The sequence below is a fragment of the Mesoplodon densirostris genome, chromosome 4 (assembly GCF_025265405.1).
Source record: "Mesoplodon densirostris isolate mMesDen1 chromosome 4, mMesDen1 primary haplotype, whole genome shotgun sequence".
In the NCBI taxonomy this organism is placed as follows: Eukaryota; Metazoa; Chordata; class Mammalia; order Artiodactyla; family Ziphiidae; genus Mesoplodon; species Mesoplodon densirostris.
The window spans coordinates 176,201,387-176,217,925 of record NC_082664.1 but is presented as its reverse complement, the minus strand read 5'-3'; the positions used below and the strand labels follow the sequence as shown (position 1 = coordinate 176,217,925).

The following is a 16,539-nucleotide window of genomic DNA, read 5'->3' as shown; positions in this document are numbered from 1 at the left end:
GATAATCTGTGTTCTTATTAACCTGGTAAAGGCTAACATCTGCTAAATAAGGAGCTCAGAAAGAAAGGTTACTTCATTCGGTACAGATTCTTTCCTCAGTGGAAGAATTTGTTAGCACTTAACAAAATGTGCGTATGAAATTGCAATGATTTATTTTGTTACTTAAGCTCCTTACTCCTGAAACGGCAAACTACAAATTGCAACCATGTATATCCTTGACTGAAGCCTTTTTAGGATCTATTAAGTAAATGCTGGTCTGTCACCCTGTTTTCTTTTCTAAACCTCTGCATATTTGGGTGGTAAACAACTCCAAAGCTGTAGGAGAACCCAAAGGATAAACTGAATAAATTACTCTCCTTTTCTTAAACTTAAGAATTTGGGTTGAGTGCGTAGATTTACTTAAGGTTTATTGCCTATAAAACGTAGATTTCAATGCTATTTAGAAAGTTTCACCTTTACTTCAGGGAGAAAGCCAGGATTAAGATCAAGTGATAAGATCTGGATACAAAAGACTACGGCTGGCTCTGTCCAGGCTTGCGGAAGGAGGAGAAAAACTTAGACAGTACCTGTGTTCTTTAAACTTAAAATCATTTTGCTTTTAATTTTGGAAAGTGAGGCTGGAGCCCTAGACCATAGATAATTGCTTCGGTTGTCCATCTGACTTTCGGGATGGAGACCCAGCCGCCTCAGGTGAAAATTTGGACCAAACAGAGAAAAGTTCCTGTCCGGCTTGCATAGTAGGATCACTTGAGGAGCTTTAAAAAAAAATCCTGATGCCCAAGCATCACCCCCTGGAAATTCCAATTCAAATTAATCTGGGGCGAGGCTGAGGCACTGGCTTTTTTTTTTTTTTTTTTTTTTTTTTTTTTTTTTTTAAGCTCCAGGGTGATTCTAACGTGTAGCTAAGGTTGAGAACCGGTGAGCTAGACTGATGACTGCATGGGCGGTCAAAAAACTTCTCTGCTTATTTTGCAGTGCAAGTAGTTTGTTTCTAATACTTATTTATAAATTTCTGTCCAGCCTAGAGATGCAGATATCAAGTTCAGAGTACAAATATTCTTTATTTACAACCTGATAGGAAATGATCCATATTATGTGCATGTAAAGATCTTTAGATTTTCATTTGGCTTATTTTTAGAGGTGTACTTCTGTTAAAAAAAAAAAAAAAAAAGCATCTATGTCTTGTGGTTGTATTTATCAAACCATATTAACACATGAAGATTTAAGTAATAATGCCATATTTTCCTACTAAACTTTGCATCAGAGTATTTTATTTATTTATTTATGTATTTATGTATTTGGCTGCGTTGGGTCTTCGTTGCTGCGCGCGAGCTTTCTCTAGTTGCAGGGAGCGGGAGCTACTCTTCGTTGCGGTGCATGTGCTTCTCACTGCGGTGGCTTCTCTTGTTGCGGAGCGTGGGCCCTAGGCGCGCGGGCTTCAGTAGTTGCAGCACGCAGGCCCTGGAGCTCGAGGGCTTCAGTAGTTGCAACACTCGGGCTTCAGTAGTTGTGGCTCGCGGGCTCTAGAGCGCAGGCTCAGTAGTTGTAGCGCACGGGCTTAGTTGCTCTGTGGCATGGGGGATCTTCCCACGCCAGGGCTCGAACCTGTGTCCCCTGCATTGGCAGGCGGATTCCTAACCACTGTGCCACCAGGGAAGTCCCCAGAATATTTTTAAATGGTTAATAAACATTACTTCTCTAAGGGCACCTATGAGAACTGTAATTAGCATCCTTGGTTCCCTTAAGCACATAGGCAGCATCAGCACCCAGTTCTTGATGGGTGCTTTTCATCTTTGGCACTCAAACTGTTTCTGGGTCTTACTGATTTGCTCTCCTTGTACAGGATTATAGCCTTCCTCTTTTTCAGCTACATGAAACTGAGGCAGAGAGAAGCAGCCTGGTCGGAACCCAGGAGAGTAGTGTGTGGAGATAGTTGATGTGTGGGACAGCATTGGTTTGTGAGACCGGAGTAACTGGACCTGAAATTGACCGGCAGGCCTGGCCCACATGCTGACTGGTCATTCCTGAATGATGCTTTTGATCAGCTTTGCCCCAGTGACCGTCCTTGCTCAGGCTTTGTCAGTTTTGGCACCTGCAGGTTGCTGGCTACTGATCAGTTTAACCTCAAGTGACAACTGGAATATTCCTGAGACGGGCTTGCCAGAAAGCATGAACATCCACACCGCAATTTAATTTCCGGAGTTCTCAGTTACACAAGAGTGTCCTGGGATGCGTAAAGTCGTGCTTCAGTGTTTTTTCAGAGCTCATCATCCTTCCTCCTGTTGATTACCCACCAGCATTTGGAGCAGCGTTTTCTCTTGGGTTTTTCTGCCTGTAGACCTTTAAGGCTGCATTTGGTTATCTCCAGGTCCAGCGTGAGGTTGATTTCAGTGTGCCTCGTCCTTGAGTGAACCCACTTCAGCCTCAGTTTATGAAGCAAGTACGTACTCCTGAGTCAGAGACAAGTGCCTGTACCATATTTTTGTTTGTTGTTCACAGTTGGAACCCAGAACAGACAACAACCCCCAATTTCCCTTATCTGCTCCCAGCGAACCGCCGTCTCGCGCAAGAGAAATAAAAAGAAAAAAGTGCCCCTGAAGACTGTGGAACCTCTCACTGTGAAACAGAAGCCCAGTGCGTTAGAAGCCGAGGAGAAGGCGGTGGCGGCCCCCGAGAATCCCAGTCTCCCCTCGGCCGAGCACGCCTCCCCCAGGGAGAACCACATCCTAGGATTTGGCATCGTACTCGAATCACCAGCCTCTGATGTAAGTTGATGTTTTCTGGCTGCTGACGCTAATGTGTACCTTTGCCCTTAACTAGTTCTGCCCAAGAAAACCAGGGAAACTTGCAGAATACACGTGGCAAAGAGGAAAGGAAAACTCTTAATAATTTCCTTGCCCAGAATTTTCTCTTCTGAAAATCTTAGGCCTTATTTCCTTAAACATGTTTGCATTCTCTCCCAAAGGAGAAGGACGATGGAGGTCTGCTCACTAATTTCGTTACCATTTTTAATTTTGAAGCAGCCCTTTTCAATTTCCTCAGCGTAGCGAGCTAAAAGAACATAATTAAATCCCTTGTAGATGGGCATAAGTGAACAGAACCCTACAGATAAGGTCACACCTTTCTAGAAACACAAACTAAGAATAAAAAAAAAGAGCTGTGGTGCTACTTCTATTTTACAGATGCAAGTCACACTGCTAATTAAGTTGCGGTGCCGTGCCACTGAGTCTGTGTAATGATAGGTTAACAGTCTGCAAAGGTTTTTCTATTTAAATATCATCGCTAGAAGGTCGTCGCAGCCCAAGGTGCTGAATGACATCTAAGACGTTCGTCTGACTTACCATTTTACAGTCACACGGCCATAAACGAACTTCTTCAGTAATGTGCTCTGTCGGCCACGGCGTACTCTCCTTGCAGTACCTTGATCCGAGTACACTGATGCCGTGAACCCCAACTCGTTGGGAGAGTTCCTGAAATAAACAAGGATGGGTGAGCTATTATTACGAGATGGCATAGGATGAGAATCCCGCTGAGAACTCCCACAGACCTATATAGGATGAGAGTTTGGCCCTACCACTTCAACTTTAAATAAGAAATAAATTGCTATTTTAAATCAGTTGTTCCTTTCAAGTTGCAGAAAGACAGTCTGCTAGCACGGGTCTTTAAAAAAGGGAGGCAACAAAAAGAATCATCTCGTGACTTGGTTAGACCAGAAAATCATTTGACCTTTTACCCAATCCTTGGCTTGAGGGGTTCCTGTTTATTTGTTTCTTTACCCACGAACACACACACAATTGTTAAGAAGTTCTTCTAGACTAAAAACTTAGTTTTAAAAAATCATTAATGACGACAGCATTCTACCCTGGACCAGCTGGCTCCTTTGATCCTACCCCACTGTTACTGCAGCTGAGGCCCTGGTTTCAAAGCCCACGTGGATCACACATTTGGAAGCAGAGGTAAATGATTCCAGAACACAAAGTCCATTCAGTCTGAAGCAGTTTTCATAATACTTTTACATTTTTCTTGAATTTTTTAGGCCTTCTTTTCTGTGATAGGCATTGATGTATCAGGAGCTGTCATTTGAGTTGTGAAAATCTTCTCCTGCTTGAGTCGATCTAATGCTAATAACTGAACTTGCTCCTTTTTAAAAAATTTTTAAGGTCTAAATGTACTTCAGAGATAAATTGAGAAAGATCTGTTAAAGGCTTTATGTATATTAGTGAAATAGAATTTTTCTTATCTTTACCAATATCAGTATTGTAATTTAAGTACCAAAAAATAATTTGCTTTTTATTCATGATGGTTTTTGCTAACAAGAGGTATTAAATTTAATAAAGCACATTCAGAATTGTCCATGTAAACTCAGTTAGGTGCTGACTGTCTTAGACTGAAGAATAACATGCTTCTAAAGAAAAGCCAAAGCATACATAGATATTATCTTTACATTATCCAACTGATATGCCCTTTGATTCATCTATTCCACGGAAATTGTCACTGCACCTAGAGGACCACGCAGTGAGTCCCATCATTAGAAATTTTGTCCCCGGCTAGTCTTGCTGGCATGGATGAGGCTGGCCCTTTAGGCGATGAGACCATCAGTGCTAAGGCGTCTAAATTTAGGTGCCCTTCTAGTCTTTTATTATTTCTTAGCCGTGAGCCTTTTAAACTTTGGTGGAAGCCCAGAGGAGAAAACAGAAAATAGATCATAATCTTGTAGGAATTATTCTATAAAATCCATCGGAGAAAAGGTAATATAACTGGATTATATATAAGAAAATGGGCATCGTGTATCTGAAGACGGGCTCTGAAAAGTACCCAGTGCTGGGACGATTAAGTCCAAAGTTATAGGATTGGGCGTGTGGTCCACTGTAGTTAGAGCAGCTGTGTGGCCTGCACTGATAGCAGATGATGATATCAACATGGGATCGAGTCAGACAGTGAAAGCCCTGAGGTGTCCTGCCGAGGCCCTTGGGCCTTTTTTATCTTGTGGGCACTAGGGAGCCATTGCAGATTTCAAGTAGAGGAATAATCATACCTGTGTTTAGAATGGAAGCTGGAACAGCACTGTGGATGACTGATAAATATAGAAAAGAGACTAGAAGCAAAGAGACCAGGAGGAAGATAATTCCAGGCAGCCAGGCAAGAGACGGGGAGGGTCTGTACGTGAGCGGTGAACCTGCAAGGACAGAGAAATGAGAGGCACCCGGGGGTGCCCACCCAGAGGACTTGGTGACTCAGGAGAAGTAAGGCCCACAGTTCTATCCTGGAAAACGAGGCTGGTTACTAGATGGTACTGATTTCCTTGACTGAGACAGGGAGGGCAGAGCAGAAGCAGGCCTTCAGTGCTGGATGGGAAGTAAAAAGAAGCTGAGTGTCCTCAAAAGGTCATTAGACGTTTGGAGCACAGGATAAAGATTGGAGCGGGAAGCAATGAAAAAAGGACACATAAAACCTGTGCTTTATTGCTTTTTAAATGTAAAAAAAAAAAAATTACTGTAAATTGTTTAAAGTTCACAATGCATTATCTTTTTTTATGCTGTGACTTTTAGAGTCACCCAAATTCAAATTTGTGTATCTAGGCACAGGCACGAACATGAGGGGCTGTAGATCACTGCAGGTGGACCGCCGACCCTCTGACCCCTGACGGGTATCCCTGCTCAGTGCAGAGAAACAGGGAACCCTAATGAAAACCAGCTACAGTCCAGCACCTCAGAGTGCTGTCAGCACTAAATGACCTAGAGCACATGGGGGAAATCCTCCTGCGGTACCTGGCACATAAAAGGTACTCAGTAGATGGCCAAACATCTCCATTTGTGTTGAGCACAATATACAAAATCACCTTTTAAAACTTCGGGTCTAGGACTTGGTGTCACTCAGAACCCTCTCCTCAGTTTAACTCCTATTTTCTTGTTCCTTCCCTGTTATCCCTCACTGTGCACACATCCCGCTACCCAAAGCACCAATATGATTTCAACAATCATTTATAGAACTTGCTATACCAGTTTGTAATTATTTACGTGATTTCCTCTCCTTTCCCCTTGGCTTCTCAAGGGCAGGGAATAAATTTAAAAAATTATAATAATAATAGCATTAATAGTAGTAGTAGTAGTGTTTGTGTGCTATCCTCTGCCAAATAATTTTTCAAATTTCAGCCTTACTCTTTGAGGTATTATTATTATCCTCAGTTTATAGATGAGGAGACGGTGGCATAAAGGGCTTAAGTAGCCTGCTCGAGCCCACAAAGCCAGAAAGGTGGAGCTGGTTCCCAGACCAGGGCTGAGCGTGCCCTTACCCACTGAGTGCCAGACTTGGGCCCCTGCTCTAGCCCTGTTCTTGAACTTGACCACCACTCACTAACTGTTCATGAGACGATCGTAACACAAAGGAGACCTGAAAGGTTAGACTGTGGCTGTGTATGCTGTTTACTTGGAAGTCTCTGGGGGAGACCTTCATGGTTAAGGGTGCAGCCTCTGAGGTCAGAATGCCCGGGCTAGAAGCTCAGCTGTGTGACCCCGAGCAGGTGCACCCAGCCTCGCCTCCCTCAGTTTTCTCTCCATAAAATGGGAATCGTGATAGTGCTAACCTCAGAGATGGGGCTGGCTGGAAGAGTTAAATGAAGACATCTATGTAAAGCACTTAGAATAGTACCTGGTATGTTTTAAGCACTCAGTAAATACTGCGTCTTTTTTAAACCTTAGCAGTCCTAGCTAAGTACCTTTATAGGGATAAATATACATGTTTGTTAAGTAAACATATGTGTACATATACATGAACAAATACACATGAGCTAATAGTGTTTTTAAAAAGAGAGTGGCCAGAAATCCTGCCCCTCTTTGGGGGCAGGATTACTTGACCCACTTTAAGTTAGCACATTAAATAAAATTGAAACCTGAACTACACAGAAGCAAAAGCAGAAACCCCAAACCAAATTTCAGATTTAAATACAATATTTAATTCTTTCTTTAGGAGTTCCCAACCCAGTACTCTACCAGTACTCAGACAAGACAGTTGTGAATTTTTTACAGTCACTGTTTTTCCCTACCTAGTTGGATTTATTGGTTTTTCAGGGCAGATATACGTGGTTTAGGTTTATTTCCTTGTTGTTGCTTCTTGTTTGGCTTGTTCTTTGGCCACGGTGAAACACTAACATCAGTTTTTTAAAATATTTCAAAATGTTTTTAAAAAACATAGGAAGTGTTTTTCTATTTGTTGTCGTAACTATGATATTTTCCAGTAATCCTAGGCAACACAGAAGTTATCAGAAGATACAGCTGTGGATATCCATCAACTTAAGATAATTTTGTTAAAGTTTATGTCATTCTTAAAATAAATAATTTAAAATGCATTGGTGCTTTCAACATAAATAGCTCCTGAATTCAGAATCTGTTTTCTTAATTTCTTCTTAGCCCAATAAACAAAGTAATCCACTGGGAACTGGTAAAGCAAATCAATCAAGCAAGTGATTTTTTAATTTATTCATCGACACACTGAAATTAAGGCAGTAATATGCCTGAGAGTTTAAGTTCTAGTGCACACTGCCTGGGTTCACATCCTTGCTTCACCACTTATTAGCTGGATAACCTTAAACAAGTTACCTAATCTCTCTAAACCTTAGTTTTTGCATCTACAGATTGGGGATCACGAAAGTGGCCGCTTCATAGGATGATGAGAATTAAATTAGAAAACCCATGTAATGCGTGTTAACCTAGGGCTTGGACTACAGTAAGTAGCAAAGACATGCTAATGGTAGCGCCGTTTTCCAGGGCTACTGAAATGAATGAAGTAGTCCTCGCCCTTCAAGTACACCATATGAGGAAAATACATCAACAGTCATCACAGGGCAGTAGGATGTAAGGCTAGCAGGCTGTCCCAAGTGGAGCTGGCCTCTGCCCAGAGGGTTCAGGACTGGCTCTCAGCGGTGGACATCTTCTCTGAGGAGCAGTTTCAGAGGAGTTGTGATGGAAGAAGCTAGACTGCAGTGGTTGAAGTCTTATGTGTTAAACATTCTGGCTCAAATAGCTTGAGCATAAATCAAGCCCAGGTCCTCAGTCATTAATTTACCACCTGAGAAAGGAAGATGCTGAAAATATCCCTGAATGACTTGACAGTGTCTCATTATGCAAGTGCATGGAGGCGTTTTCAAGGAGCCAAACTGTATTGTCTTTTAAAAAATTAATTAATTCATTAATTAATTAATTAATTCATTTATTTATTTATTTATTTTTATTTAGTTTTGCTTTATAACAAATTTAATCAGTTATACATATACATATGTTCCCATATCCCCTCCCTTTTGCGTCTCCCTCCCACCCTCCCTATCCCACCCCTCCAGGCGGTCACAAAGCACCAAGCTGATCTCCCTGTGCTATGTGGCTGCTTCCCACTAGCTATCTACCTTACGTTTGGTAGTGTATATATGTCCATGCCGCTCTTTCAGTTTGTCACAGCTTACCCTTCCCCCTCCCCATATCCTCAAGTCCATTCTCTAGTAGGTCTGTGTCTTTATTCCTGTCTTACCCCTATGTTCTTCATGACACTTTTTTTTTTTTTTTTTTTTTGGCCACGCCACGAGGCTTGCGGGATCTTAGTTCCCCGACCAGGGATCAAACCCAGGGCCCCAGCAGTGAAAGCACCAAGTCCTAACCATGGACCGCAAGGGAATTCCCCCTGTGAAATTCTTAGTTCTATCAAAATTTTGTCGAATAAAAATCCATAATTGACTTAATAATCCAGAATTGACTCTTTAATGACTTCCTGTAATTATCATCCTATTCAATGTTCAGTATGTGCTAGTCTAGAGATTACGCCTACTTTTGGATGGAACTCTTGCCTGACCATTTGTTACTTGCCTTTTTACACAATGGGTCCACCCACCATGGGGCCTCTGCCCGCTTCACGCAGTGGTTCTCTGTTCTGCCACGTCCCCAGGCCACGCTGTTTTGAGCTATGCCAGCTGGACCAATGAGAGCAGGCCCGCCTTCCAATCCAGTGGGTTCTTGGGGCTGCCCAGCTTATTGGCCATGATCTTGGAGTGGCATTTAATAAACAGTAATGGTAATACTTGCTAAATCTACCTGGAGCAGACCTGAGTTATAGGGAACAATTTCAGTTTTTCTCAAACAGAAGCAGATTGCATTTGTGAGCAAAATACAATCAATTATGAAGGGGTTTTGTGTGTGTTTTTTTAATTTCATAAACTAAAGCTCATTTTGGTAGAAGCACATCTAGTACACCACTAAATAAATACTAAGTGAGAAAAAAGGATCATTGTATAGGATAATATTATGAACAGAAAGGTTGAATTTATAGCTTTTAAACATTCTTAAAAATTTTGTTATGTTTTCAGTCCAAATCCTGCCTTTTCATCCACAGTTTTCTTGTAGATTTCAGTCTTGAGCCAGTCTGAAACTTGACTAGGTAACAAGTCAAGTGTCAGAACTATTGTGTATCATTAACCAGTTTGCAATTAAAAATGTGGGGCTAATGCCCAATATGAACATTCATGCACTTCCTTTTACTCTTTTAACCAATGACCACAGGGAGCTTTTTTACATGTCTTACTGTAATTTGCTACTGACAATACCTTATATAAAATAGCCAATATCAGAAATATTCCCTGTGTGATTAATTTGTTATGATTGCCTTAAAATAGTTTTACGTTTTTTCTTTAGATTATATAGAGGAGTCACATGATATATTCAGAGAGACTTAGGGGAAAATCTTTTAGTCAACCAGGTGTTACGGGATCCCCCCAGCCAAACTAGATCTTGACCCCAACTACTTCTAAGCAAAGGGAGACCACAGTTGAAATGCAAAGAGAAACAAGATGGTTAATGTCCACAGGCCTGGGTCCAAGAACATTTTCAAGAGTCCTCATGACTACATGCAGTTTTTGCCTCCCGAACTTCACTGGGTGTAAGGTAGGAAAATTCAACATTTGATGCATAACTGTGCTAAGTGGCTGAGGTACTGAAACTCGGCAAGACATACATGGAAATCCAAATTTATAGTGGGAATACAGACTCTTAATTCTTTTTTTTTTTTTTTTTTTTTTTTGCGGTACGCGGGCCTCTCACTGTTGTGGCCTCTCCTGTTGCGGAGCACAGGCTCCGGACGCGCAGCATCAGCGGCCATGGCTCACGGGCCCAGCCGCTCTGCGCCATGTGGGATCTTCCCGGACCGGGGCACGAACCCGTGTCCCCTGCATCGGCAGGCGGACTCTCAACCACTGCGCCACCAGGGAAGCCCCAGACTCTTAATTCTTAAAATGGTGACTCCAAGTGTCGTAAATCCTGCCCCATACTTTGGATGTCATCATTTAAAGATCATATTACTTCAGTAATCAATAGAATCTGTAAATTAGTGTATTAGCTGTCTGTCCGCACTCGAGTATCAAATAGTAATTCTGTCAAAGGAAGTGTAGCTTTTAAAATGATATTCATCTGGAATAGTAGTGGTTTCTATCATAGCCATCGTCAGTAAGCAGAGAGGTCTCGCTTCGACTAGACAGTAAACAAAAAGAAGAGATTCAAGCATACAATTAAAGAGTTTTAACCTGTTTTTAAATATAAGTGCAAAGTTGTGGATCATTACACGGCTGTAATCCACCTGCCATTATATTTCTAAAGTGGAAGAAATAAAAAGGTTTCAGAGTAAAAATTTGAGATTAATCAACTTTCTATCTTTTCTTCATGTCTCAGGACGTAAATCTCCCCTCTTTTTTTTTTTTTTTTTTTTTTTTAAGGAATTGGTTCGTTGCGTTGTGGCCCCTTAGTGCTCGCCGACAACCAGCTAAGAAACTTGCATGAAAGAAAGCATGCGAGAAGCAGGGAGGGGCAGAGACCAGTCACCTTGGCCTCTGCTGCTGGCCTCCACCTAATAAAACTGACTCCTTTGTAAGGGACGCATAGCTGGGCCAGTTCATGTTCCTTGATCTGGAAGGAGCGCTCCAAAATAACAACAACCGCCTGGCAGTAGAAAGTAGAACACGAAGCATCGACAGCTTCTGCATCGGGAGAGCATCTCAGAAATCAAAATGCTACTCTGACCCCATAGGCAGTCTCTCGGCTCCACAGAAACCTCCAGAGACTTAGTTTTAGGGGTTGCAGCAGATGCCAGAAAGAGCAACGGCATCTCTCTCCTAAATCCTACCTCCAGGGCCCTGATAAAATGCTATCCTGGCCCCCTAACCAAAACCCCTTCCCCCCTCACCAACCAAATGCTGCCTAATGGTCTGTACCCCTCTTGTAGCACTTATCATTCTCCACTTTGTATGCTGGGCGTTTATGAACGTATCTCGTCTAGTGAGCCCGACCTTAAACTCCTTCCACACGGAGGATGCTGAGTAAATATCAATTGATTGAGCCAGGGCAGTGTTCTCTAGGTAGCCTGCTCCCTGAGCTACCATGGGCCCTGCGGGGAGAAGACTGGCGTGCCGGACCCGGGCAGGGCAGACTCCACACATGCTTCCTTTATGTGGGGATAAAAGACCTCGAAATCGGGCTTCCCTGGTGGCGCAGTGGTTGAGAGTCCACCTGCCGATTCAGGGCACACGGGTTCGTGCCCCGGTCCGGGAAGATCCCACATGCCGCGGAGCGGCTGGGCCCGTGAGCCATGGCCGCTGAGCCTGCGCGTCCGGAGCCTGTGCTCCGCAACGGGAGGGGCCACAACAGTGAGAGGCCTGCGTACCGCAAAAAAAAAAAACAAAAAAACAAAGACCTCGAAATCAATACTAGTCATTTTGAATGAATTCTTACATAGTGTTTTGTTGATTCTGAGAAAAATCTATCAGGCGCTAGTTGGGCGTTTGGCATTCTGAATGCAAAAGACAGTACACATTCTGAGAAACACAAACTCCCAACTAAATAAATGCAGTGTGAAAAGTGCCAGAAACATAGCTCGTAGAAATTACTCTGCATAGTGAAGAAAGAAGTGGCTAGTTCTGCCTGGTGGCTAGTTTAGGTCAGAGTCTCTCAAACCGGGTCCAAGTCCTACCAGATGGCTGAATTTTAAACACCTGCTTGGGGGTACCAGAATCCAGCAGAGATACCTGAACGAGAGAAGATGGTATGGTATCTTTCCCTTTTCTCTCTTGCAAATTTAAGGGCTACTGTACCCCCCCAGCCCGGGTCCTCAAATAGCTGTGAGTTGTTGTTTCTATAAAGTAGACTGTGGTCCTTTTTTTGTTGTTGTTAATGGCATCCAAATGATACAGAGCACTTAGCAAAAATCTGTGGTCAGTTCATTTAGCGTAAAAGGTCTAAAGTCAGCCATAGGATGTGCAAAATCAAATTCTGATTATAAATAAAACTTCACCTTCGATTTTGATGGTAGAATTCTCTCAATCCTAACATTGCTACATTGAATCATTCAGCCAACGTGCAGTGAGTGCCGAGTGTACAGCTGCTGTCCCAGGAGCTGGGGGCAAAGAAGGTCAGCCTCTGCAGACCTTCACCAGCACTGAGGTGCAGAAGTCAGGAAACCATCCAGCAGCACTGTGTTCATAGTGATATTTACCAAGCATTCAGAGACCAAAAGCCAAATGGCAAAGTAGAGCGGAGAAGTGAGATGACTTTCTGGAAAATCCAGTTGAGAATTCCCTTTGGGAGCATCAGGGCCCCAAGTCGTCCTCACGTCATCTGATTCATTTAAGCCCTTCTCTGAACCCTTTACTCTGACCGCAGGACAAACAAAAATAATTCCTACTCTCCAGGAGAAAAACTAGTCCCAAATCCTCACATTTCTAATATGACTTAGAAAATCTAAAGTAGTATCAGGTTTGCAAAGTTTTAAATATGGTATCTAAGAAAAAGCTTTTATGATACATCCTAAGTGAAGTTTCCTTCTGACTTTTTTTCTAACAAAAGTTTACCAACTGCATTTCTTCACCTTAAAGTTATTATTTTAAAGTGGTCGTGTTATAATCAACAGTAAATGACTTAGTAGTTTAGATAATGACTAATGAACTTTTATCTATTTAACAAGAGTTTATTGAGTGCCTACAATGTGCCAGGCCCTAGAGACAACAAAGACTGAGCTCCAGGCAACAGGAAGGGCCGTGATCTAGTCAATAATCATAATACGGTATAATAAACACAGTCATATAAGTATGTCAAGTATAAGTATGTCAAGTATATAAGTATAAGGAGGAGCATAGCTGCCTTCTCGGGAAAGAAACAGTTAGGAAAGGCTTTGAAAAGGAAATGGTGTGAGCTGGGTTGAAAGATGGGAAGGTGGGTTGTAAACATCCATGGCATGTACATAGAGAATGTATTGTCAGTGTCTGAGCTTATGTGGTAGAGTCCAAGTTGAAAGGGCCCGTATCAGCCTTCTGATCCAGTATCCCAGCCAGGAAACCCCCAGCAGGGAAGCACTGTGACTGGCACACTGATTTTCCATTGGTGCTCTGGGATAGAGCTTCAGATTTTCCTCCCAAAAGCAGGGATCAGGGCACCTGCTCAGCATTTTTGTTTAGTATTAGTTGACATAAGTTTTCACTGGAGGAAAAAAAAATACAGCTCCACAGCTTAAAACCACTGGCCTAGTGCCAAGAGCATGGGACCTAGTGGGTAGCCTCGTGTTCGTGTCCTTAGGCAAATGAGGTCAAATTATTTAACGCAGGAGAAAGTGATCTGAAAAATAGTAATGCACTGAGTACGTCTAAATTATTTTTAAGTCATTTTTGTTATGACCTCTTTGGGCCTGTGTTCCCTCCTTTACAAAATGAAGACGTTTCACCCAGAAGTCTCAAGTCCCCTGGGTAGCTCTAGAATTAAATGCTTTGGTAATTATCCAGCTTTCTCTTAACTTTTTCTAAGGACGAGAATGCTTTTTCAGTGTATCCTTTCCACTGCTTTTGACAAGACTTAATATTGGAATTAGAGCATCTCATTTGGTGAATTGTAACTAGTAATTGGTTTTGTAAATCGCAAACACTGGCACACAAAGCTGAGGCTGTGTGCTTTGCAGAGTGAGTATATGGCCATTGCAAGAGCTAGTGATGTTTTTTTTGTTGCACGTATGCCCAAAGTTGGGTGCTTCAAATCTTGCTTTTAATGACATATTTATGTTCTTTTGGTAGCCAGAAGTGCAACTTGCTGAAGGCTTCGATGTGTTTATGCCTAAATCTCAGCTGGACTCTATACTGTCAAACTACACTCGCTCAGGAAGCCTTCTGTTTAGAAAACTGGTGTGTGCATTTTTTGATGACAAGACTTTGGCTAACTCCTTACCCAATGGGAAGAGGAAAAGAGGACTCAATGACAACCGGAAAGGACTAGACCAGAATATTGTGGGTGCAATAAAAGGTTGGTCTGCATCATTTCATTTTACGGGGTCTTTGTTAAGCTTTGCCTTCATTCCATAAAGATGCAGCTTCAAGTGTAGTAAATGAACTAGAGGCGAATTTAACTTGCCGCTGGCCATCTGCCCACCGGCCTGGCTTTTGGAGTGAGCTCCCTAACTCTCCGCCCCAAATACCACTAGAATTTGCTACTTCAAGGTGATGTTAATTTGTTAAAATCAGAATTTAAGAGCCAGTCTGATGTGCTGCAGAACTGAAAAGTTGTTCCTTAACTAACTTTGAAAATGAAAGTATTTTTTCCTTTCAGTCATTTCTAACTAAGAACTTCATCAAAACAGGATTTCTACTTAGATTTTTAGTTGTAAGTAAGAATAAAGCTGTGATGCTCTTTTGAAAAGAAGGTAAAAGAGTTCTCTCCAAAGTTCAGAAGTTGCTTTACTAGGTCACTACTTCTAAATATACTTTAAATGGAAGTGATCCCACTGTGAAGCCAGACCCTACTCGGCTCCTTCTGGTTTTGTGACATGGAGTCGTGCCAGTGACATGCAAACAAGTCCCTGGGTCTCCCCATTAACACCTGTGAAGGGGTGTCTGAATCCCACTGCGTTACGATAGCCACGCAGGCGCACGTATGTGTAGATCCTCATTTACATCCAGGTCCACATCCTAGATGTACTGCATATTTTAAATTTAATTTTCCTTCCCATTTATTTCTTACTTTTAAAATGTCCTTGGGACTTCCCTGGTGGTCCAGTTGGTAAGACTCTGCGCTCCCAACGCAGGGGGCCCAGGTTTGATCCCTGGTCAGGGAATTAGATCCCACATAATGCAACTAAAAAAAAAAAAGAAAAAGAAAAAAAAGATCCTGCATGCCGCAACTAAGACCTGGCACACAGCAAAAATAAATAAATAAATATTTAAAAAAATAAATAAATAAAATAAAATGCCCTTAGTTAGGACTCTGATAAATGTGATTTTAGGTAACAGAAGTATTTAGATGTGACTTTCAGAAAGAATGTAAATGAATTTGCAAATATAAATACAACTGCCATGAAAATGAAATTTCGGATCAGGCCTCAGTTACACCAGAATCACGGCTCGGGCTGTCTCTCCCCGCCCGGGTTGCCGTGTTGTCTGGCTGTGGACTGACACACAGAGCGCTGCCCCCCAACCCCTGGTCCCCTCACCGTGCAAAATGAGTAAATGAATTCAATAGCACTTGGAATCCCACAATTAAGTTTGCAAAGTAATACGATTTTTAAATGGAGTTAGCAAGTACCAGGCAGCCTTTGTTCACGGCCAGAAGGACATGAGCCTTCATTAACAGAAAACTTCTCCTTCTCCAACAGAGTTTTTTCACTTAAAGTGACAGTTGAGTTGTATTAAGTAAGCTACAGAGATATCACAATCTGTGCCATTTCTGAAAAGAATGATTCAGCCTGAAGCGACACTAGAAACAAGATTACAGAATTTGACACATAGTTAATGATGTAACTAGGACTTGCTGAAGTGAATAAGGGTCCCATTTGGATTTACTATGGCTGGAACTTCTGGAAACATGGAGGGCAAGGCTGCTGATGCTTCTCATGCTGAAGCTTTTAAACCTGCTGCAATGTAGCCAGGGATTGTTTCAATTTTCTTTTTTTCCAGGGCAGTATATTAACAATATGAAAGTGTTTGGAAATTAGGGCATCATAAATGACTGTGTTCCATTTCAATGACAGAAGAGTTACCCTAATCATAGATGATAATGAAATGTATCATTACAAGTAGACTGATACGGGTTTTATGCTACCAGTTTCAATCTAGACCGGACATCATACCATAGTTTGAAAAAGTATATTAGAAACAGACAGAAAACATCCCTTAATCATCTTCACAGCCCTCCTCTTTAGCTAGAAATAAACATGGCAATGAGGGTTCTTCTGCCCCTAGTGCATAATAAAGCAGATTATTCAAACCAAAGAAGTTACACTTTTCATACTCTTCTTTTATTGTTGAATTAAACCTGGCATTAAAAAATTCTTTTAGAACAACAAAGTAACTTTAAAACAGACCGAAATCCACCCATAAGGCACGAACAACCTAGGGCCACAGATATTGTATCTTCACTCGTTTACTTGCCGTGTTGATTCATAGAAATATTTCAATTTTGACTTTTTTTCCTTGATTACAAAAATAACACATGCTTGTAAAAAATCCAAACCATAAAAAAACATAGACAGCTGAAAGGCCTC

At 41.9% G+C, this 16,539-nt stretch overlaps 1 protein-coding gene and 1 non-coding gene across 6 annotated transcripts in view; both read left to right on the top strand.

Moving 5' to 3' along the window:
* The window catches only part of BEND7 (BEN domain containing 7), a 77,888-nt gene that overhangs the window by 28,743 nt on the left and 32,606 nt on the right, over positions 1-16,539 (top strand). For all 5 annotated transcript variants that reach the window (XM_060095478.1, XM_060095477.1, XM_060095476.1 and 2 more), the window contains 2 exons: positions 2,500-2,765; positions 14,081-14,306. In XM_060095478.1, coding sequence (XP_059951461.1) covers positions 2,500-2,765; positions 14,081-14,306 — 492 coding nt within the window. The remainder of the gene's footprint in view (positions 1-2,499; positions 2,766-14,080; positions 14,307-16,539) is intronic.
* TRNAG-CCC (transfer RNA glycine (anticodon CCC)) lies at positions 15,042-15,114 on the top strand. The gene has a single exon. It is a non-coding gene; the product is annotated as a tRNA-Gly (tRNA).